The 23,537-nt window shown below is 40.0% G+C and overlaps 2 protein-coding genes across 10 annotated transcripts in view; one reads left to right on the top strand and one right to left on the bottom strand.

Moving 5' to 3' along the window:
* The window catches only part of lrrfip1a (leucine rich repeat (in FLII) interacting protein 1a), a 33,312-nt gene that overhangs the window by 3,003 nt on the left and 6,772 nt on the right, over positions 1-23,537 (bottom strand). The window contains exons 2-22 of one of the 6 annotated variants that reach the window (XM_024286273.2): positions 15,535-15,621; positions 10,675-10,692; positions 10,508-10,579; positions 8,527-8,568; positions 8,402-8,452; positions 8,243-8,278; positions 8,043-8,102; positions 7,932-7,973; positions 7,803-7,859; positions 6,849-6,914; positions 6,703-6,765; positions 6,522-6,593; positions 6,244-6,324; positions 6,050-6,076; positions 5,843-5,968; positions 4,245-4,316; positions 2,879-3,049; positions 1,222-1,314; positions 1,017-1,109; positions 826-918; positions 600-738 (exon numbers count right to left, since the gene is read on the bottom strand). In XM_024286273.2, the coding sequence (XP_024142041.1) occupies positions 600-738; positions 826-918; positions 1,017-1,109; positions 1,222-1,314; positions 2,879-3,049; positions 4,245-4,316; positions 5,843-5,968; positions 6,050-6,076; positions 6,244-6,324; positions 6,522-6,593; positions 6,703-6,765; positions 6,849-6,914; positions 7,803-7,859; positions 7,932-7,973; positions 8,043-8,102; positions 8,243-8,278; positions 8,402-8,452; positions 8,527-8,568; positions 10,508-10,579; positions 10,675-10,692; positions 15,535-15,621 (1,561 nt within the window). The remainder of the gene's footprint in view (positions 1-599; positions 739-825; positions 919-1,016; positions 1,110-1,221; positions 1,315-2,878; positions 3,050-4,244; positions 4,317-5,842; positions 5,969-6,049; positions 6,077-6,243; positions 6,325-6,521; positions 6,594-6,702; positions 6,766-6,848; positions 6,915-7,802; positions 7,860-7,931; positions 7,974-8,042; positions 8,103-8,242; positions 8,279-8,401; positions 8,453-8,526; positions 8,569-10,507; positions 10,580-10,674; positions 10,693-15,534; positions 15,622-23,537) is intronic. The other 5 variants (XM_024286274.2, XM_024286276.2, XM_024286275.2 and 2 more) reach the window with 5 other exon arrangements.
* Positions 19,249-23,537, top strand: part of cd28 (CD28 molecule) — a 37,565-nt gene continuing 33,276 nt past the window's right edge. The window contains exons 1-2 of one of the 4 annotated variants that reach the window (XM_024286285.2): positions 19,249-19,656; positions 20,414-20,496. The gene's annotated coding sequence lies outside the window, so the exon portion shown is untranslated. Of the gene's footprint in view, positions 20,497-23,537 lie in introns of all 4 variants that reach the window. The other 3 variants (XM_024286284.2, XM_024286286.2, XM_036209556.1) reach the window with 3 other exon arrangements.

The following is a 23,537-nucleotide window of genomic DNA, read 5'->3' as shown; positions in this document are numbered from 1 at the left end:
CAAATTTGTTATTCATATTGTTAAAATGCAACAAAACCAGGAAGTTCCATCTACTGAGTCCAATTTAAGAGGGGAGGAGCCTAAAGAAGGTGACTCCAGTTACACCTGGCTGATGGGATTTGATGTAGTGGGTGAGTAACAAAGATGTTTTTTCTTTCTTTATTCAATCATAAAGCGAAATGATAAAAGAGTGGATCAAATTAAGAATTCATGGCTCGTTTGAGGCTTTGCCATGCAAGCCAATCAAACTGGAGCTTTTCCTGGTTCCTGTGCATTTACTGGTTTGGTGGATCAGATTCATAGTTTAGGAACAAAAATCCTGATTGTTCAAGTCCTTAAATCTTAAACTGGACAACTACCAGCTGACTGTTTCTTTTCTTGGACACCGCTTCGGTCAAACCTAATCTGCTTTAGAAGACTTCAGTCACTTTAAGAATCTGCAAATCTTCTGATGAAACATCTCAGCTGTTTGGTCCAGCACACACATCACAGTCATTTTATTCTAAAATGAGGTCAGAAGTGTTTGCTGGCTGTAAAACAGTCTGACCATAAAGGATCAAGACATCAGAGTTCCAGAACCGCAGACGGGTCCACTTTACCGAGGATGCTGTTCCCTTCTACAGAGCGGCCCTGTGAGTCCAGAGCCGGCCGTGGCGCCGCGTCCGCCGACTCGTCTCCTTCTGTTTCCCCGGCGTCTCCGTTGATGCTCAGATCGGGGCCCAGGACGATTCCGTGTTTCTACCACAAAAACAGCCTTTTAGAGATTTCGAAGAAACTGGGCTGACGGGAAAGGTCGCCATGTTTTCCAGAAAACACAGCGAGTACCTTCAGAACATCTTTCAGCTTCACCACCTCTTCTCTGAGCTCATCGCGCTCAATTCGGATGGCGTCTGTGTACTCTTTCTGCCGCTCTAAGGCCTGAGCAGCCCCCCCCCGAAAGAAGCAGAGCGCAGGAAAGAGAGGACAGTGAAAAAGGTGAAAGACTCAGAGGAAGCCGCCGCGCTCAGACGCCGTACCCCGATCTTTTTGTCCTTCCACTCCACCGTCTCCTGCAGGTCTGAAACCTCCCTAACAAAGCCGTCCTGCTTGATGCGCAGCTGACGGATCTCCTAAACGGCAGCAGAAGGAAGCAGACGCAGGGAGAGAAGGACGTGCAGGAGCGTGAGGAAAGTACGGAAAGCCGTGAATGAAGCCCGGAGTGAAGGTTATGGCGGCGCTCACGTTCAGCAGCTCCTCGCTCTGCTTCAGACTTTCCTTCATTTCGTTGAAGTGGAACTGCAGCACGCCGTGGGTGTGCTTCTCTCGCTCGTAGTCCTGGAAACACAGAAGACCTTCTCATGTCAACTCTGGTGAGAAAACTACCTGGTAGAAACTGGTAGTCGCCCATTCTGACTTTTTAAATCCATTTTTTAAAAAGTGCGTGTTTTTGTCGGTTCTGAATAGGGCTGCCACAATTAGTCAACTAATCGACTATTAAAATAGTCAACGACTAATTTAATAGTCGATTAGTCGTTACTTTATATTATATGGTGTCTGAGTGTATTAAAGTTGAGAGTTATAATGGCATTCTGCAGCTTTTTGGAATATATTTTTGTGGCTAATTTAGGCTTTTATTTTTTTGTTTTTTAGGCTATTTGGAGTTTAGCTAATATTTTGGCTACATGTTTCGGCTAATTTAGGATTTTTTTTTCAGTTTTTTTTTTTAATCATTTGGAGTTTAGCTGTTAATTCAGCCGCATGCTAGCTATTTATGCTGTTTTTGTTTTTTAAGCTATTTTGGAGCTTAGCTAATATTTTGGCTACACGCTAGCTGTTTCGGCTAATCTAGGATTTTTTACATTTTTGGGGGGATAATTTGGGGTTTAGCTGTTATTTCAGCCACATGCTAGCTATTTAGGCTTTTTTTTGGTTGTTTTTTAGGCTATTTTGGAGTTTAGCTAATATTTCGGCTACATGCTAGCTGTTTCGGGTAATTTAGGATTTTTTTTCCAGTTTTTTTTTTATCATTTGTAGTCTAGCTGTTAATTCAGCCACTGCTAGCTATTTATGCGTTTTTTTGTTTTTTAGTTTATTTTGGAGTTTAGCTAATATTTTGGCTACATGCTAGCTGTTTCGGCTAATCTAGGGTTTTTTTTCAGGTTTTTTGTGGAATAATTTGGAGTTTAGCTGCTATATCAGCCACATGCTAGCTATTTAGGGCTTTTTTTTTTGTTTTTTAGGCTATTTTGGAGTTTAGCTACTGTATTTTTTTCAGCTACATGCTAGCTGCTTTGCCTGACTTAGGCTTTTTTTCAATTTTTAGGCTAATTTGGAATTTAACTAATATTTTAGCTGGCTATGCTATTATGCTAGCTTTTTAGACTATTTTGGCATTTATTAAGGTTTTTTAGACTATTTTGAAGTGTAACTAATATTTCAGCTACATGCTAGCTATTTTAGCTAATTTAGGATTTTTTCAGGCTATTTTGGTGTTTAGCTAATATTACAATTATATGCTTGCTGTTTTGGCTAACTCAGTCTTTTTCAGTTTATAGGCTAATTTGTCATTTAACTAGTATTTTAAGCTAGCTATCAGCTTCAGCGTTTTCAGCTATCAACTTCAGCATTTTTAGTTATCAACTGTAACATCTTCAGCTATCGTCACTAGCATCTTCAGTGGCCAAATTCAGCTTACAGAATTCACACTAGCATTATTTCAGGTAATGCTATATATTTAGTTTCTAGTTAGTTTAAAGCTAATATTGGGTAAGATGTGAGTTTTACATCCACTTTGTGCATGACCCGATTAGTTGATTAATCGGAAAAAAAAAAAATCGATGATTATTCGACTACTAAAATGATAATTTATGGAAGCGCTCGTTCTGACGTGAAGTCTCACCTTAGCTTTGTCCTCATACTGCCGGCGTGACTCGGACAGCAGCTCCTCCAGCTCCATAAGGTTGTCCTTCAGCGTGTCCACCTCGTACATCAGGTTGCTCTTCTCGTTGTCCAGCTGAGCGTTGGACACCATGGCTTTACGATACTTCTCCTCCACCTCCACCAGAGAGTCCTGACCCCACGAGACGAGAAAACCTTTAGAATGTGTAGCTTGTGGATCATAACCATTGTTCTAATTGTGTTCAGAACTTTAAAACCAATCATGGAGAACATCTGTGATTGACCTACTAGATAATACCCCCGTTAAGCACTAGAGGGCAGCGTGATATAGATCAACTCATTGATGCAGAGATGAAAATGAACAAACCTTTAAATGTTTTGCCCAGAATTCAATGATTAACAGAACAAAGTGATAATTATTGGAGAAATGAGGCGATGACAAGAGAAAATGTAAACATAATGACAAACTCTCCTCCTGAACTTTATCTATTTATTGTTTTGCCTTTTGTCATATTGTTTTCTTCTCTTCAGTTCTGCTATTGATAGTTAAAACATTTCTGCATTCTATCATTGTTTGTTGAACTATTAAAATATTTTCATCAGTATTTTTAAATAAAATGTATAATTTATAATAATAATAAAATTCCTTACATGTCTTATCACAAACTTTAAGGTAAAGTTAGCATTCTACCAGATGATTTTGACATTTAATTTTTCTTCTTGCGATCAGAATTTTTCACCTTTTTTGAGCATTTTTACACATTTACTTTAAATGAAAGTAAAGATAAGTAAAGAAAATTATTATCCTTATTATTGCTTATCTCTTCTAACTTTATTAGTTGTTGTAATTAGTTGTTTACATTTTTTTGTCCATTAATTTTATTTTTCTCTCATGTTTACTACATGTTCAAATTCAACTTTTTAAATAGTGTCCTATAGTTGAATAAATTCATTTTTACACTGTACTATTTATTTTTAAAACTTTTTTTCTATTTTTAACTAGCACATTGTTCAGCTACAACAGATTTACAAAGGTAATTTAGTTTCTTTTTTAAAAATCTTGTGAAATTAAAGCAACTTTGTAAAGATTTTTTTTTCTTTTTACTTTTAGCAAAAATATGTTCCAAAAATAATTTATTTGGTTCAAATGTTGGGTTAGTGTCACAAAGGAGAAAGAAAGAAACTGAAAAGGAACGAATGAGGAGGAACTCCATCAAACAGAAGAAACACAGAAAGTTGAAGATCTGATTTACATGAACTTCATTATCAGTCCCAATTACTGCTGTTTGATTTGACGATTATCTTTTTAATTAGACATGCTAATTGAGGTTAGGAGCAGCAAACACAGGGCGAGCAGGCTCCTCTACCTTGACCTCTTTGAGGTTTTGCATGTACTTGGTTTCCACATCTTGAATCTGATCCTTCAGCTCGTGGATCTCCTGGAGCAGAGAGCGAGCAGAGAAAAGGCCAAGCAGAAAGTTGAGGAGCACGTGAGGAGAAGGGACAATCATGCAGAAGGAATGAAAGAGCATCAATGTAACAGCATTTTGGATTTTTTTACGCCACAAAAATCCTGACGAAAAACCTTCAAATTACTTTTTCTGCAAAAAAGGACAGAAAAAGAAGCAAAAAGTGAAAAACAAACGGTCATACACTCACTGCACACTTAATTAGGCACACCTGTCCAGCTGCTCGTTAACACAAATTTCTAATCAGCCAATCACATGGCAGCAACTCAATGCATTTTGGCATGTAGACATGCGTTATGTCCAAATTCCATCACTACTACTGCAATTTTCATCCACAATCATCTCTGGGGTTTACAGAGAGTGGGCAGAAAAAGAAAAAATATCCAGCAGTTCTGTGGGTAAAAATGCCTTATTAATGTCAGAGAAGAATGGGCAGAATTCCTTCAAGCCGGCGTCCGACTGAGCGACGCTTCTTCTTCTGTGTTGCTGTCAGTAGCAAATACTGATACACACACCTAGAGCGCCCTCTAGCAGTTGCTAGAACGAAAATAACAAACGCGTGAAACTTTTTTACTTTCTATCAAGTTATAAGAGTATAAATCAACGGTTCTACTCCCATGATTCAACAGCTTGTGAATCGTCACATATTGACGTTTGGTTAAGGACCCCTCCGTATGAAAATTGATGTTTTGGGTCCCAAACTCGCCGTTTTTTGATGTGTTGGCTTATCCAATTAAATCAGGGCTCCACAAACTCTGGGCTGCAGTCTGGTACCGGATGCAGACCACACAGGTACCCTCACTTGGTACTGGACACAAACTGGTACCACATCCTGTACTGCATCCTGTACCAAGTACTCAGTACCGGGCACGTACCACACCGGTACCCTTACTCTGTACAGGACACGTACCAGTACTGGACCTGGTACATGACGTGGACTGGTACTGGATGCATTAGAGGATGTGGTACCGGACACAGACTGCACCGGTACTCTAACTCGGTACCCTAACTGGACGCAGTACCAGACATTAACCGATACCGGGTTAAGGTGCATTCAGACCGGACGCGATCCGGGTGGCGGAGGCATCAAGTTTCGATGTTAAGTCAATGGAAAGACGCGGTTACCGAAGAATGTCCCGGTTACTGTTGGGCCAAACAACAGTAACATATAGCATATAATGGTAACAAACAGTAACAAAAGATATAAACCCAAGATACTCGCTCAACATCATCCATGTTTTCTTTGATGTGGCAACGAATGAAATCCAGAAAAACGTTGCTCCACAGTCGGAGCATCAAGCAGTACATTTGACGTGCGTCAAAAGAGAGGCGGCAGACGTGAATTTGAATTAGAATCATTTAAAAAATATACTTTTTGCAATTTTTTACTGTTTTTTATAACTCAACCGATCACCAGTTTAACCTGAGTTAACCTTTAACTGAGATAGAGCATCTGGTTCACTCCGGGTTCTCCTGACGGCCAGCGGAGACGTTACCTTGATCTCTCGGATTGAGCTGTCAGCATCCACCGTTAAAGCCGTCTCCCCGCTTCCTCTTCGGGACGAGGTCCCGCCCAGAGAGGTGAGGGTCGTCGCCGTCAGAGAAGAAGGCGCCCGACATCCCTGACAGAGAAACGAAGGAGAACGTTTTTAAAGCTTTCTGATAGAAACCCTCAACCCGAGGAGCGGTCTGACTGTACTCACCTTTTCAAGAAATTCTCTCTCCTCCGCCTGTGGAGACAAAAGCAGACAGATCAGGCCGAGGCCGGGAGACGGCGTGGAGATGGAGGACGACCAAATGGGAGTCATGCTGGTAATAGGTGTTAGCTTTAACACTTCAAGACCACACAACCGTTTGAGATTCAAGGCCAGCGCCCCCTGCAGGCGCAGACACTCACATGGGAAAAGTCAGGAATTGTGACATCGTCTAGGAGGCCGCTGCCGCTCCGCAGAAAACTGGCAACGGAGCTGCAGTTCTCCTGCGATCGCCACCAGGTGGCAGAGCAGAGCGACATGAGAACCAGATCTTCTCAGATCCTTCAAGAAAAAACTTTCTAGAGCTCCATAAAGGTCGGAGAACACTGAGTGATCTTTAAAAATGTTTTAAAAACATTTTTTGATAGTTTCTAGAACTGCTTTGGTTGGGCAGTAATCAGCTTTTAGGAGGGGGTCTCACCACGGGACTGACGCAGGCTGAACTGGCCCTGCTGGAGGTTCTGGAGCTGCGATAACCAGTGTAGTCTATAGACTGCAGAGAGAAGACACCGTCACCAACCAGCAGGCGCACATAAACCACCCCCACCGAGGTGCTCTAACTACACATGCGTGTTAAATCACACAGCGTGCACGACCCTTACACGGGAGCTGCAGCTGGCGACCCGTCTGGACGCGCTGCACAGACTCTCTTCATACAAGGAGCCCTGCAGGAGAACCAGTTTCTCTTGAGGAAAATCCACCATGGTTTGACCAGGAAATGTGTCATGCTGCTCCCATGCAGACCAACCTGATAACCGTTGAACCCTGAGATCCTGGAGGAGGACACGCCGTTGAGGCCGTACAAGTCAGAGGCCTGAGGAGGAACCGAGAGGAACGAGCCACGAGAAGCAGAGAAATCAGAGAAGTCTTTTTAATCCAGAGAGGCACCAAAACATTTTTCTAGAAGTGATTTTCACAATAAAAGCACACATAGCTGTAGCACACACACACTGACTGCAGGTCTAAACTGCGGACGTCAAACAAAAACGACTTCTGAAGATGCTCCAACTATGAAACCGGGCTGAGGCTGCGCTCGCCCTGCAGGTCCGGGTTGGACGGCAGTAAAGGTCACATCTGACCATCAGACTTCAAACTGATCACAAAGAATCTGTGCTTCTTTTGAGGTGTTGGATCCAAACAAAGATGCAGAGAGCTCACAATGTGGGTCATTCCAGGTACAAACAACAAATAAATATAAAATAAGAAAAAGATAAAAATCTTGCTTTTAATAATTCCGACAGTCAGATTAAAGTTAAAATCACACAGAAACACTTCAAAAATATATCGAAAGAGGATCAGAGCGGGACTTTAAATAACTTATCACACTTGTGAGTGCAGAATTCATGAAGCTGAAAAGCAATCCCACACCATCACACTCCCACCACCATGCTATCTGCTGTTTAAACTGTTTCAAGCCTCCAGAGGGTTCTCCTTCGGTCTCATCAGCATCTTTCTAAAGTTCTCCAGATGTTTCTGTGCGTGAACTCTCCCATGGATCCATTGACCTCTGACCTCCACTGAGTCCAGTGAGGCCTGACCTTCTTTTCATCTAATTTTTGTGGTTTTATGGCCTCCCTGTGTTCTTGGAGACATTTTGGTTCTGTTGAAATGTGCTTTTTGTTTCTGTCCAGACAGAAACCTCTGACAGGAGAAACACAAACCAGAGCTCGACCCAAAGCTTCAGAAGCAGCAGAAGTCTCACCGTCAGATCCATCCTGGAGGAGCGGGAGCCTCTGCTCTCATCACTGATTCTGGAGCTCTGACAAGACCACAAACAGCAGAGTGACGGACCCTTTCAGAAGACACTCCCAACACACTCAGCTATACTGACCCTGCCGGACACCACGCTGTAATCGTCCTCAAAGCCGTTCCTCTGAGAACAGAGAAGATGATCAGACTTCCTGACCAGAACCGTCAGGTTCTTCTCTCAGCATTTACCTACATCTCTGTCTTTGTGTTTATGCTTCTTCTTTTTCTTTGACTTCTTCTGTGAGGAGGAACTCTTAGAGGGACAGAGAGAAGAAAACCTTTTGAAGGTCCAGCTCAAACCAGCAGTTAGTACGACAAAGAAAACTTTTAATTTGAAAAGCGTTTTGATTAAAAAGATCATGCATGAAGAGAACAAAAATACACGGGGCTTACCCCCCCACCAAAGGCCCCAACTGAGTCAAGCTCCGACTGAAACAATAAAAAAAAACACAAATCTGCGTTTTCCTCGGATTTCATCCAGTTTAACACAAACAGCACCTCCATTCTGGATTAAGCTCCGCCCCCACTCATCCACCTGGAGGAGAAACTGACCCTGAAGCTGCCGCGGCTTCCCACCGACACGCGGTCATCGTCGTCGGTCAGCTGTGTGGAACAACACGCGGTCAGAGACCAGGACGGGTTCTACAGAACTGAAACAGAACGGGCGGGGTACCAACCGTCTGAATCCGGGAGGAACGAGAGTACTTCTCACTGTCCTCCTGGAGGATGGAGAGGAGGAAGATGAGGACAGCAATCCAGAGCTACAGCGACGGTTCATGCTCCACACAATCCGTCAGGACGAAGGTTTTTAGTTTCACGTTATTTCAGACCATCGTTACAACAAACAAATGCAGCTGCTCGCCTCAAGCATGAAGAAACCTAAGACTTCTGTAGTCAATATTACTTTTAAAAATCCACTTTTGTGCAAAGGAAGGTAGAAGTTTAAAGAGTTTAATTTATCAACAGATGATATTTAAGAATTGATGTTGAGATCAACTTATCCCTGTGGAGGAAATCCCAAGTCTAGCCCCAATAGCTGAAGTATTGGATCTATTTTTTGATACAAAACTTTGCTCACGTTTAGTTTAATATGCTGTTAAATAAGAAATTAGTAAATTAACTGTTTCAAAAGGTTCACGACGATTCCAGTAAAAATCCTTAAAAGTGATGGTGGATCTGTGGCAGAACGGTCCCTGCTTTAGCGCTCAGGCCCAGCAGAATCAGATCTGATAAATCCCCACAGATCGCCTGTTTTATCTATTTATTACTCTACTTTCTCTACTTTTTCTTTAATTGTTCTTTATTTATTTTTACATTTATTGACATCCCCATCTGTGTTGTTCTGTATCTGCTATTTCAATTGAACTTTGTCTTTTTTCTTAACGACCATCAATTTATCTTTTGGAACTAAAGATACATTTTAGCCTAAAAAGCTATAATCTTTTATATTTGCATTTTTAAATTTTATTTTGATCAAATATGTTACATAAACAAACACGTCTGGAAAAAATGTATTGTTTTTACTCAAATTTTCTCATAACTTTGGGATTGTTTCAGGTCTGATCAGAAACAAAACTCAGATTATTCTTGTTTAGAACTAAAAATTAGAACATTTGTTTACTTTTTACATAAACTTGAATCAAAATTGGGAATCTATGAAGCATTAGTTCAGGGATCTGCAACATTTAAGACTAAAAGAGCCATTTGTTCCGGGTTCTCATGGACTGAAACTCAGAGAAAGTTTCACCTCAAAGTTTGAAAAATACACTTTATTTATGTTTTGTGGCCATTAAGCCGTTCTTTTATAAAATATAGCTTTGAAATGTTCTCTATCTATTGATTTTCTATCTATAACAAATTTAACTTCTAATAGAACATTTAATTTCCTTTCAAAATAAAACTTGTAATTAATCAGATCCTTCGATTACTTTAATTAAAAACACAAGAAACATGAGATTTTTTATTAGTGACATTTTCTTCTTTTACTAGTCAATAAAAACACATTAGTGTAGAATCCAAATTATTTTAAAATCTATACATGTAAATTATAAGTCACCTTGGAAGTAGATTAAAACTTTTACCATAATTTTAATCAGTTAGGTCTATCTGACATTTTTAAATATCTAAACATAACTTTATTCATTTAATGAATTAGTAAAGTTTGACATTTTCTTCAAATCCAGAGAGCCACAATGAAGATTAAAAGAGCTGCATGTGGCTCTGGAGCCTCAGGTTGCAGACCTCAGCATTAGTGCAACAAGAGTCACAATTATCACCAATTTGCAGTAGTTTTTGAGTTTATTTTTCTTTCGCACTAGTGAAAAATGTGATGCAGGACGAATGCAAACCTCTGATTTCCATCAACAGTTTTGTGCAGAACTTGTTGGATTGTCACACGCAATCGAAGCGAAGACGCTCCAAACTCAAGCGCAATGTTAGAATACCACAAAACGTAAGATTAGTGCGGTTAAACCACGGCAAACAAACATCGTCATGAGGAGATTATAATTAATCTCAAAGCTTTATCAGTTATTATCCCATGATTAGACCTAATCTGAATTATTTTGGGTTTATAACTCCATTAAATCCTTCAACAATCAGGTTCCAAACGTGTGAAGTGCTGAAGCAGCTGTTAGTAGGTTTCCATGGCGACGGTACCATCCACTGCTCAATATCCCCCCATCTGCTGTCCCGCCGCTCGTCAGCTTTGGGGTTCAAGTCATAATACTTCTGAAGAGACAGGAAGTGCAGGAAGACAGAACCGTCAGAGTTCCTTCCTGCGGCGAGAAGGCGGTTCTCAGCGCGTCCTGGAGGACCTCACCTACCTTCTGCACCTGAAAGATCTGCAGACGGCGGCACAGGAAGACGACACAGGAAGACGATCAGTCAGGAGAGGAGCGGACAGTTCGCTAGAGACTTCCCAGAATTCTTTGTGGCCAACTCAACAACGGCTTCACTTTCGGAAGCAGTTTTGATAGATTTGATAGTTTTTTCGGGTACAGGTGAGTTTTTTTAATCTGCAACCTGAATATGTCAGCAGATTGATCCTCAGAATAAAAATCACTACCTTTAATGAATATTGTTCGGGATATCTGCAGAATGGAGAAACTGATGGATTTGATAAACAAGAGAAGAATTTACTGCATCGTTTAGACCAGACTTTAACTGAATTCTTATTTACCATCGTACCATCTTATGTAACTGTTCTGTTTTATTTATTATTTTGGTAGATATATTTCTATATTATTTTTGTGTGTTTTATTCTGCTTAAAAAATGTTTATTTCTGTCCGGGTTCAAAAAAAGAGATAAAAATGATAAGAACTGTGGATGTGCTAAGTCAATGTACAATACATACAATACATCACGTTCTTAAAAAAAATGCTGTTTCATTTTTATGTTTTAAACAATTTGTTTGTGCCCTGAATAAGGTCACGAGTTTCTCTTTCATTAAAAAAACTTGTGTTCTTTTTTAGACCAAGAAAAAACTTTTTTTTTTTTTTTTGGCCAATAAGCTCTCATTTGGAAATAAAATTTATTCATTTTTAAACTCAAAACTATCCTATCCAAAACTAGCTTCTCCACCAGCAGATAAATACCTCAAATTTTTAAAGACCCCCCAATGAAAATGGTGTTTTTAACATGATTTTTTTCTGATAAAGAAGAACATATATATCAAAAATAAGCTAAAAAAAGGACTCCCTAGTATTTCTTTTTTCAAACGAATCAAGAGTGGACAAAAAAATGCAGTTTCAAAAAGATCGATAGAAAATAGGCTGGGAGGGTCCCTTTGTTCCAAGCTCTCAGCAATGGCGATGGGAAGTGCGGCGGGACTGCTCCACGCCAAAAGACAACTCAGAGGTGAAGTTCTAATCAACTATAGCTGCTCTGCAGAAACTATACCCTAGAAAATGACTCAAGTTTTTTTTTTTTTGGCTAAAAATTGTATCGTCGTGATAAAAAAAAAAAAAAAAAAAAAACTGGGAACACTGAAAATAGATCAGAAGATGATCGGAGTGGGATTTAATGAGGAATCTCAGTCCATGTCGGAGATGGTACTTTGCTTTATGATGCGCACATTTAAAACAAGACTTGGATTTTGACACAAGAACCTGAAAGGTCTTTAAAAAGATTTTTTTTAAAAACCTGCAAAATATTCTGTAAACAGTTTGGAAAATCAAATATCATCCAGAATCCAGTTTTCCTGCCGTCTGGTGAAGCTGAAAACCATTTGTCATTTTTTTCACCTGTTATTCCTTTTCCACAAACTCGTTGCAATCTGTTTTCCTGTCCTTCAACCAGTGAATCAAGAACAAACATGATCACCTTCCCTGCCACAATCCACGTCTTTCATCCGGATTCCAGGCCGATGCGTCTGCGGTCGTTTGTGGATTGACTGTTGCTGATTTTTTATTCAATGACCTCTGACATCACCACACTTAACCATCATCCTGGAAGTTTTCTGGAACTCCAAACTTTCCAAACCAAATTCAGCCTCACAGAAACTATCAGACAATAACAACCTTCAGGAGCCGTCTTTGACGGCGTCCCGTTTCGTGTCTGGACACCCAATTAGCAGATAAGCCGTCCCCCGTCATAAGTCCATTCACCAAGAGTTACACAATCCGTCTCCGAGCTGCAGTCCGGCCCGGTCCACTCACCGCGTTCCCTTTCTTAGACACAGGGGCTCTCGGGCGTCCGGTGAAGACCGCCCTCAGCCCCCTCCCCTTCAGCCGCCGCCCAGCCGTCCTGCCGCCGTCAGGGATCCGGTAAAAGCATCCTTCAGCAGGCAACCAGGCATCCAGGTCTAGAGACTTCTGGAGCCCCTTCTGCTGATCTTTAGGAGTTTTCTAACAGTCCAGCCGGGGAAGCCACCTCGGATCTGAGAGGGTCCACGAGAGTCCACGAGCGTCTGCGGGTGGCGAGCTCCATGCCTGCGCCGACATTCCTGCAGCAGCACCTGCTCGGCGGGAGACTGAACCGAGGAGAGCAACCTACTAAGCTACTTTACAAGTCGGCTAAAAGGTTCAAGGGGCGCACACCCCAAGTAGACTTAATCATGACCACTAATCCTCTGTATGTACACATGATCAGGAGAAAAGGCCAGCTTCCGCGCCGAAAACAACCAAGAATAACAGCGCCGCCAGAGGGGACTCGACCTTTGCAGTGACCTTTGGTTTACATTCTTTTGTTAAAAATCACCAAGAAGGTATTAAACTTCAAACTTTTCATCCCCTCTGAAGGGAAAAGTAAATCCCCAAATAAAGGCAGATGAACCAGTTTTTTAGGACATCATTTCTTCTGAAAACTGTCAGAGCTCATCCCGGAGCCAAGTCCGGACGTGCTTCCGACTGAAAAGTCACAGGTTTTTCTGCAGCTTTAAGACTCCAGAGAGCATGTGTGATCATCCACACATGGAAGACGTGGAGATCGTGCGAAGGAGCGAGCCGGAGTCACTCCAGGACTCCAGGAGGTCAGGAAGGCAGTAACCAGCCTTAGCGTGTGTTTGTGCACGACGGTTTAGCTTAACGAGGGTCATTTTGCTTCACGTATCTCATGCAATAACAATAAAAGTGTTTATAATTCCATTCTAACATTAAAATGTGCTTCTCCTCACATGACCTTCTCCTCTTATCTCACTGAGCTGAAGGTCCAGCAGCTGACTAACGTTGAGTTTGGCTCATAAAGTCACAACGTTGTTTCGTTTTATTGCCTCCCTCAAGTTTTTCCTTTCAAGAATCCTTCCTTCCAAAAGACACAAAACTTTTTCACTTCTGTTCAAACAAAACTGTAAATGAGAAATATGTTTGGTCTGTTTTTGTCTGCACTGACAGAAGGGCTGAGCCTCTGCGGGAGATCAGAACTGGACGAACCGCAGGGCTTCAGAGGCCTGCTTCAATTTGAGATTACAGCCGACTAAAAATAGTCGGATCGGAAAAAGCAAGGCCTCCTGCTGCGCAGATCCCTGCGAACGCACAACTACACAACTTCAAAGCTCAGACCGAAGCACCTGCAGGACACACAGCAGGTGTGAGGCTCACCTTTAGGGTCCTGATCTGAAAATGAATCCATAACCAGAATAATTCTGACGTGAAAGGAAACCGGATTCTCTACAGAACCACACGTTTCTGACGTCTTTGTGTCACAGCTTCACATAAAACAAACACAGCACTACAAACCAGAATCATGAGATTATAAATGTTTTTCAATCTCTGAGGATTATAAAAAATAAAGTATTCCCAAAACTAATAAAATTATTCCAGACTATAGTCTGTCATCTTTTTGAATTATGATCCAAACTTTAACCAAATTTTTCAGGATATAATTAATTCAATTAACAGCAAATTAAAATAAACTGAAATATTAAATAATTAACTATTGTAAGGATTAAATGAAAATAGAAAGTGACCAAAACTTCAGCAGCTGAAACATAAAAGTTAAACAGCTTATTAAAAAATTGACATAAACTAAAGGCAACTTTAGTGGAAACCTTTCATAAACAAAAAAGACAATAAATTATAATGTTTCAGTAATTAATAAAAAGGAATAGATCATATAACACCAGAAAAAAACAAAGAAAAATACTTCATATTGCAATTGTTTTACAAAAATGTAATGTCACGAGGAATAAATATGTATATGAACAATATTAATAGAAGACCACAGTTGAAAGCGGATGAAGTCAGTTTTTTACCATTCAGCTATAATATTTTAATGATGGTAATCTGATACTCCTGCAACAGACTGGCGACCTGTCCAGGGTGAACCCCGCCTTCGCCCATCAGTAGCCGGGATAGGCTCCGGCGCCCCCGCGACCCCGAAAGGGACGAAGCGGACAAGAAGATGAATGAATGAATAATCTGATACTCTGTTATATCAATTTCTGTAATGCAGGAATGCTACAACCCCCGAGTGACCAAGTGAACCGAGGGTTTTATTCAAATTCTCTAGGTAAACTATTTTGTCCGTCCTCCCTGAGGGATGTTTAAGGGCGCAATTAAAAGACTAGAAGTAAAAGAAGAATGTCCACAGTGGGGGCTCGTCCGGGATTAAAGGGGTCAAGTGTTTGCTAGGATCTGCAGTTACCTTGGGTGACGCCTGTATTTTAAGGTAAAGGAAACAGTTAGAAAACTAGAAGTGAAGGAAGAATTACTATCCATGTCCATCGTGGGGGCTTGTCCGGGATAACTTATAGGAATTAATTGCTGGGATCTCCAGTTACCTTGGGTGATGCCTGGGTCACCCGCATAGTACACAACAAGGAAAATGGAACATACCTTTGTCGTTTGTGTGGTAAGAGTATGATGCAGTATTTGTAGGGATAATGGAAGTTAGAGCCTCACCCTAGTGGTTAGAAAGGTGTGAGTACTGACTCCTTACTGACCACACAAACTAAAATCTGAATGTCTTATCTTCTCATTTGAAGCAACAGAAGTCACATGAACAACATGAATGGTGTCAGTCTCAATTCGCTCGTCCTTCTGCTTTAAAACCTTTTTTGTCTTTCTGGACAAACTGAATCCTGTTTATTCTGACCCGTCGGATTCTAGGAACAAAAATGTTTGTGTGAGGAGTAACAAAGCAGACCGACGCTTCCCAACATTAAAAACTCTGATAGGATTGAGTGTGAGATCGTGGAGGAACTCCTGTGGGTGTTTCTGTGTGTCGTCGTGCTCCGGTTGTGTACCTCCTTCTGTTGTCGCTCCAGCTCCTTCATGCGGATCTCTCTGGCTTCTGCTCTGGCGGCTCGCTTTGCTGCCAGCCTGGCCTCGGCCTGGAGTCGGATTAACAAGGAGAGGAGACAAGGAGGGAGAGAGGAGGTGAGACGTGAGAGGACTCGGTTCTGCTCGGCTGGTTCTCACTCTGAACACAGAAAACGTTGTTAAAAAGTAGTTCCACTCGTTTATTTGACTTGAATCTGATGATATCAGTTGGATGAATCCAGACAAACACATCCTAAAAACATGAGACCAAATTACCAAAGGAAATCCTTTCAAAGGTAGTTTAAGTCTTTATGATCAACTTTTTTTTGTTGCTTTTGCTAAAATTCTGGTAAAATTGTCCTTATTTAACAATAAACCAAAACATTTTGACCATAATAATTTAACCAACTGAAAGGATAAAACAGCTTTTTCCAGATTTAAAACTAAAAGAGAACAGAAAGTGAGGTCAAACGTAGTCCAAAATGTGAGAAACTGAACACTGAAAATAATCTGCTGTAGATTTTCAATCCTAAAAACTGATCATTTAAAGCAGAGACTCACTTTAAGAGCTCATTCATACTGGATAACATGAGGAGCCACTATAACGTCTGAGCTCGGGGCTGATTTCAGTGTTTACGAGAGTTTCAGAGACTCCATATTTCACTCAGCACTCTGACAAAAACAGGGATTTGTCCTTTTATTGTGTGTGTGTGTGTGTGTGTGCACGAGTCAAAGCACTTCCTTCCTTTAACTTAGTGCAACGGCTGCAGCCCTTTAGCTATTTGATTTAATGCCTCCTAATGCATTTCCTCGAGGCCATCAAAAAAATCTGTTTTTCTCAGTGACTGTATAAGAGGACTGGACTGAGTAACTCCTCCCCCTGGCTTTCCAAACAGGAAGTACCTCCTGGCTCAGATACAGTCAGTGGTCTGGACCCAAATCCTGGATGATTTGACCACAATGTGAGGCTCTGTTAAAAAAAGGTGGTGATGATGGAATCTGATATCAGAAGTGACTAAAAAGGCCAAAAAAAAAGGCAATTATACTGCAAACTGGCAGGTAAAAAGTAAAGAGAGAGTGCAGAACTGCTGTGTGAGTGTGTCGATGTGAGGCTTGTTTCTTAAGGTGTCATGGAGACGGTGAGATCATTCACTCTTTACCACCCTCCTCTTCATGGAGAAGGCTCTCCTGCTCATGAGGGACTTCAGCTGGGCTGGGTTTTTAAAACACTCCCACATTTACTCACCCATGTTCACACAATAGCTCCATTGAATTTGTGCCCTTTTCCATCATTTCTTTAAAGCTCTAATGGTGTTTTCTTTTTTCAGTCACACTGAAGCATGTCGGTTTATGTTTCAGTTAGAAGATGAACCAAATCTAGGCCAGAAGATCCAGCTCTCCTCTTCAGTGCGGCTAAATTTACTGACCCACATGGACTCCATCTTCATCTGAACTTTTCTAATTTAGCTCATTTTCAAACGGGGCGCCTCCCCGGAGAGGACATGAGCCAGTTCTTTGCAGAATTTGGATCCCACAAGAAGAACACAAGGTGTGAAAACCCGAATGACCAAAACTCATTCCTGATGCTTCTCTACCAGTTCTGACTCCAAAAAACATGATATTTCTGTAGAGTAAGTGAGATCTGCGGTCCTGGAGACCATCAGCTGACCTGCTGGTCTGGTTGCCATCAGAAGGCAGAATTTACATGCCCAGCATGCCAATCCACTAAGAAGAGGGTTATTTTCATAAGCACCAGTGCTGACGGAGAGATAGAAAAGAGTTCCGCCCCGCGGTGAGGTTTGAGCGCGCTCCAACGGGGCGGGACCATCAAATGGATTTCAGATGAGTCCAGCAAATCCACGTAAACCCAGTCCACAGTCAGCTCATGATGCGTTTGCACCTGAGGGTTAACTCCTGAGACCTTTGGGGGGATTTTCTTCACATGGTACAGAAGTGCTTAGGTCAGCACAAATGAGAGGAAAGAAACCTCAAATGTTTTCTTAATGGGTCTCATGGTGTAATTCCTGCAGCTGTGATAAATCCACTCATCAAAATCAAACCAATGATCACCTGAAGATGGAAGAACTGATCATCAAGCACAAGAGTCAGTTTTCTTCAGAAACAATTTGTATTTTTATGAAAAAAGAAAAAAATTCTGTCAGTATGTAATTAAAAAAATCTAAATTTTATTAATTAAAGTTCTACCTTTGTTTAATTTAATTTAAACGTTATGTGAAAACTAAAACGGAGTATTAGGGTAAACATAAAATAAATGAATATTTGGAAATAAAGTCATAAAATTATTTTTTTTAATTCTACAATTAGGACTAAAATTGAAAAATACAGTCGTAAATGTGTGCCACAAAAAGTCCTAATTTTACAAAAAAAAGTAATTTTTTAAAATAAAATCTAACAATTGAAATATTTCAATACAGAAAATCAAACATCATCTTTTTATTTTATTTTGCAGATTCAATAATTAAGAGAAAAAACATGGACTTCGTAAACCTCAAGAATCTCAATGAATTGTATTTACTTTTTTGTAAATATGCAACTTTATTTTCATAAATTTATAACTTTAATTTAAAAAGGAATGACTTTTACCTTGTAAAAGTCATTCCTTTTTAAATAATTAATGTACTACTTTGTTTTTGTGAAATATTTTTAAAAATTTCTTATAATTTAAGGTGTTTTTCTATTAGAATTTTGAAGTTTACAATTTTATTTTCTCATAAATTTTAACTTTTTTCTTTACATTTTACATTTGTTCTTATCATTAAAATTTTTACTTTTTTCTTTCTGTTTTTTTTCCTTATAAAATGTTTTATTTTTCTTTTATTTTGCAATTTTTTTCTCTTAAATTTGTACTTTTTTCTTTGAATTTAAGACCTTTGTCTTATATATTTTTTCTTTCATGGTGGCTCTAACATTCTGTCATATAAAACATTTTTGCAACCTAAAAAAAGATTAGATTAACATATCAATACTTAAACAAAAAATGCTGAATTGTTAAATATTAAATTAGAGAGATCTTATTAAAAGTGTGATGATCTAGAAGTGAAAGATGACAGAATAACGCTCAAAAAGGGTTTATAAAAAGACAAAAACGCCTCAACAAAACAGAATCAAACAGAAAAGTATTAAATGTAAAACCAGCAAGAACCTGCCGAAAACAGAACAGGAGTCTCATTTCATTCTAAAGCTTTTAATTTGGCAAAATCTAAAGACAAACGAGCTTCCTCCTTTAAAATACAACAGAAATCTGTCTAAAAAAAAAACTTCTGATTTCTGCAACACCAAATCTTGTTTGATAAGCACAAACTTCCAGCTGCTGCAGAAAAGTGACTCTTCTGAACTAATAGTGTGTGACAGCAAATCAGTCTTATTTAGACAAGCCGTCCCTGCAGGATTTGAGTTGATGAGCAGCTTATGGATTTGGTAATTACTCGCCAGCCAGTCGATCATCAAGCTGCAGACAAATGAGGTTAAAAAGGATTAAAGAAATCGCCTTACGCTGCTTTTTGTTGTCCAGGATTTCAGTTTAACATGATTTGCTTATAAAGATGAACTAGGAAATGTATGAGTGATTTAGTAAGATTGGGACGATACATTAACCAGAACATCATCTATAAAAACTGTAAATAAACATTTTTTTATCCTTATTTTCCTTTTTCGGATTGTTTTTTTTGTTAGTACCGGTAGTTAGTGGAGAAAATGCATTTTATTGACATAATATTTTGGTCATTTTATATATTTAAGGCAGACTTTGCTTTTGTTACTTTAGCTGTTGAAAACAACATAAAAAGTGTGATAAACACCCAGAATTCAGTGAGTGAGCATCTGTTTCTGTCTGCGACTCCTCTGGGTTTCATTTATCAAGTTCTAGACAAGGTTATCTCTTCGAATTGACTTTTATTTTGAAGCAGTCACTTCCTGCTGCTCACTTCCTGTCAGTCCTTGTTCACACCTGATTTGAGTCTGTGTTGTCAAAGCTGGTTCCTGTTTGTCGTATCTGTATCTGCAACTGGTCTGGAGAGAGTGGGAGTGAATTCAGTCGCCATTTTTTCACGATTTGGACGCCGCCATGTTGGACCCAGACCTCATCTGTGAGCAGCGATTGGTCATTTCTATGGTCAGCTTATAACTTGAATAACTTCAACTACAGAAAATTTTTTTTTTTTTTTTTTTTAAAAAGACGATAATCAACAACATATTAAAGTATTTGAAAAAAAAAATTTTATTCTGACAAATGTAATGTAATGTTTATTTCTATTAAAGTCTATGGGGTTTTGGCTTTTTGAAAGCAGCAGGTACTTCCTGTTTGGAACACCTGGGGGGTGGAGTCACTCAGTCCAGGTTTCATTTAATTCAACCTTCCACGCAGTAACAATATGAACACAGACATTATATTGTAATGCAGATTAAACTACAATTTTACAAAAATGGGCTTCAATTGAGGTGGCTATTCGTCTGCCGGCCAGCAGAGGGAGCTCGCTACACTGTCCACTGGGCGGCTAGCTAGCGTACCATGGCTCAATGGCTAAAGCTGCTTGGGTTCTGTGACAGGCTGGCGACCTGTCCAGGGTGTATCCTGCTTTCGCCCTACAGTGACCGGGACAGTCTTTGACAACCTCTCGGCCTCAGCAGGTTAAGTAAAAGGATGAAAGCCTTTGCATCGAGCAGCCATATTGGATTTTTTTAACCAGCTGATCAGGTCCCTGAAAACTTCATGTGCCCAAAATTGAGTCCCTGGTTGGTTGATGAAATATGCCAGTTTTCTCATCTTTTTTTATTAGATTTCTATTTTTTTTCTTTAATTATATTCATTTTCTAATTCTTATTTTGTAATTTTTTATTTCCTAGGAAGATTCCCAGGGATGTTCGAGGAGTGGGGAGGTGACATCAAAATCCCTTGGAGGAGTTTAAACTTGTAGGAGATACTAAAGGTGAATTAATCTGTTTGTTGTTTTTGTTTTTTGTGTGTGTGTGTGGGGGGGGGGGGGGGATTTTAAGATAGTGGCCTCTTCCCAAGGTTAAAGGTCAATGAAACTTTGGTTATGGTAGTAGACTTAAGCCTGAAGCATCTATGTGTAATTTCATGAAGATTACATGTAGTTTTTTTTTTTTTTTTTCCATTTTATGGGAAAAAGTGAATTTCCCCAAATGTCATACATATCCCCAAAATAGCGGCCAAGTCGAAGATCCTGTGGCCATCCCAAAACAATTTCAACACTTCCTTAGGATATCCTCAACACGTGTGCTTTGGTTATTAGTAAATTCTGATTTATTTTGCCAAAGATTCATTTTTATCAGGTACTTGGTGGCTTCAAATCTTGGTGAGTTTTTGATTACAAGTTTCATAATGGTTTTCCAGCAGACCGCGCTCCCCCTGATGGTCTGCATGAGTTCAGTCAAACCCAACGAATGGAGGATTAGCGTGACTGCGTGGTGCAGTAAGGAGGTGTTGGGGGTATTTAGAGCGGATTAGTCTGAGCCTTGATGGGGCAGAAGAAGGAAGCCCCCGTGCCGTCTACACTCATCTGGGGACGAGCTGGAGAGCTGCAGGCGGGTCATTCTACACTGGACCGTGCTTCAGCTTCAGCTCATGGTGGGTCCACCTCAGAATGCTGTGTTGGTCCAAACTCTGCACTTCCTGATGTGTGCAAACACAAAGACCGGCTCCAGTCGCCGGCTTTAGTCTCCTTAAAAGGAAGCGGAGTCTCTCTGAGCTGGTTTCCTCTGGATGACATCACCGCAGGCGCAGCCCATGCAGATTGTTATCACAAACTACTTCCTGTTTATTAAGCATGGCTGACTCTCTTCTAGAGGAGGGGGGTGGAGTTTGGGATCTGAGGGCACATGCGGTTCCTTATCAAATCAGGTGCACATCAGGGATGTGAGGGAACGACCGGCTCAAGAACAAACTCCTGCGTGTTTACGCGCTCGCCGTGATAAGGGGAGGAACTCCGATAAGACGATGTTCTCATGAAAGTCTTTACAGGAACATCAGTTCATTCTGGAGGAAACTCGTTTTCTCTGGAAAGAAAAAATTACCACTGAGAAGTTCTACTGCTTGATTTGGTCCAAACAAGCTAAGCTTAAAAATATTAAATGGAGTTTTTCTTCTTTCTATGGTAGAGATGAAACCATCACAAAATGAAGTCAACAAGAGGTTTAATGCGAGAATATCCTGAATTAAATTTGCATTTTTCATGTTTTACTTGCAACCTTTTCAAAATAAGATGACCAGATGACTGTTTCACAAGTTTATTTATATATGAGCTTTATATAGAACAGTGGATGTCAACATAGTGACCACAGGTTCTACTTTTTTTAATCATATTCAGAGATATGATACAGCAGCACACAAAAATTAGTTTCATCTCCTTGTTTTTAAATTTACAATTAACTTTAAATTGTGTTTTATGCTTTTAGAGCATTGAATGAAAATCTCCCTCAACAACTACATATATATATTATATTCAAAACATTCCCATAGGTCTTTTAATTATGATTATGCAGTTTAAACCTGTCATTTATTAAGACAGTTTCTGCAGAGAAACTATGTCTTGCAGAAGTTAGCGTTCGCTAATTTTCCATTCAGAGTTGTAGCGGAGCAAGGAGACTTTGACCTGCCCATGGCAGTTGCTGCATTACAAACTTGAGCTTTTTCAAGTTTTTTGTCTGATCCTGAACCAATGCGGTTTGAATAAAGAATTACTCGAACGCAGTTTCAATCTTAGATCATTTTATACATGTCCTCCATCAGCTGAGAAATGCTACAAGAGCATTTAAAAAAACATAATTTTGATTGAAGGGTCTTTTTTTCATTTCTAGCCTTTAACCCACACCTGTCTTTAAAGCTCTACTGGAGCCATCCTCCAGGCTATAGTTTCAGCCCGAGTCCCTGAATGAATGAGGGTTGACCCGTACAGGTGCTACCAGTTTATGGGTTGTTCCGGTCTGTGGAGGGTCGTGGACGCCAGCAGGGGGTGTGTCTTGTGGTGGCCACCTCAATAGACGTCATGAAAGTGGACTGTACCATTGTTGTGTGATATCATGAAGTATTTGTTGGGCTAATGGAAGTTTCATGCACGGGTGATGGTGTTGTACGGGAGCCCTCACACTATACTCTAGTCCTGGGGGCTCAAACTCAATTTATAGATTCTCTAAGGAGAAATTCTCACAAAAATGTTCAGATCTGTAAACAGTTCTGCTTCTCCTGGAGGACGTTTCAGTTTGGCCACTAGGTGACGATCGGGCTATAGAAGTACACTTTATTCAAGAAGAAGACAACAGTATGAAGGAAAACACAAAGTTTTAGACCACAAATAGTTGCTTTAAAATGATTTCCAAATGGCCGCCAGTTTGAGACCCTTGCTACGACTACTGGCACCTTACTGACTAGGGGTGCAACGTAACATGGCTGATTTGTATATTTGTATATGACTTGAATATGATATGAACGCCAACTTTATTTCTGAAGAACTTAAAAAAAAAAATGTAACAAAGTTAGCAAAACTAGACATAACTAGGATTATGCATACAGCAGAAAAAGTACATTAACACTTTTGCTCAACAAGTTTACGGTGTTCTGTGATCTTTATATCTTGAGCGGGTCACCTGTGTGATGCCCATTTTTAACCCGCAGACACCCTGTATCAACCCATAATGGAAGTTTTAACGAAAAGTTTACTCTTAACTGCTTAAAATTTAAAAAACATCTTTATAGTTTTATCTCTATAGTCCTTTAACCCGTTTTTGTTCTAAGATGTTCTCCATCTTCAGACCTCTGATCTCTAAATGTTGTTTTATAAACATGTGTTTTGTCCACTAATGTAGATCATGTTTACATGGAATTGTGGAAAAGTCTGGCCTCTACCTTTGCCACTAATAAATAACCCTCTAAAACAAAAAAAATCCTTTTGATAGCAGCATAGTGCAAGGAAAGTGAAGATGGGCGCTCAGTCTCTGAGCTACAGAAAAA

This window comes from Oryzias melastigma, linkage group LG21, assembly GCF_002922805.2.
Source record: "Oryzias melastigma strain HK-1 linkage group LG21, ASM292280v2, whole genome shotgun sequence".
NCBI classification, from domain to species: domain Eukaryota; kingdom Metazoa; phylum Chordata; class Actinopteri; order Beloniformes; family Adrianichthyidae; genus Oryzias; species Oryzias melastigma.
The sequence above is the reverse complement of the archived record's forward strand: the minus strand, read 5'-3'. Positions and strand labels throughout refer to the sequence as shown.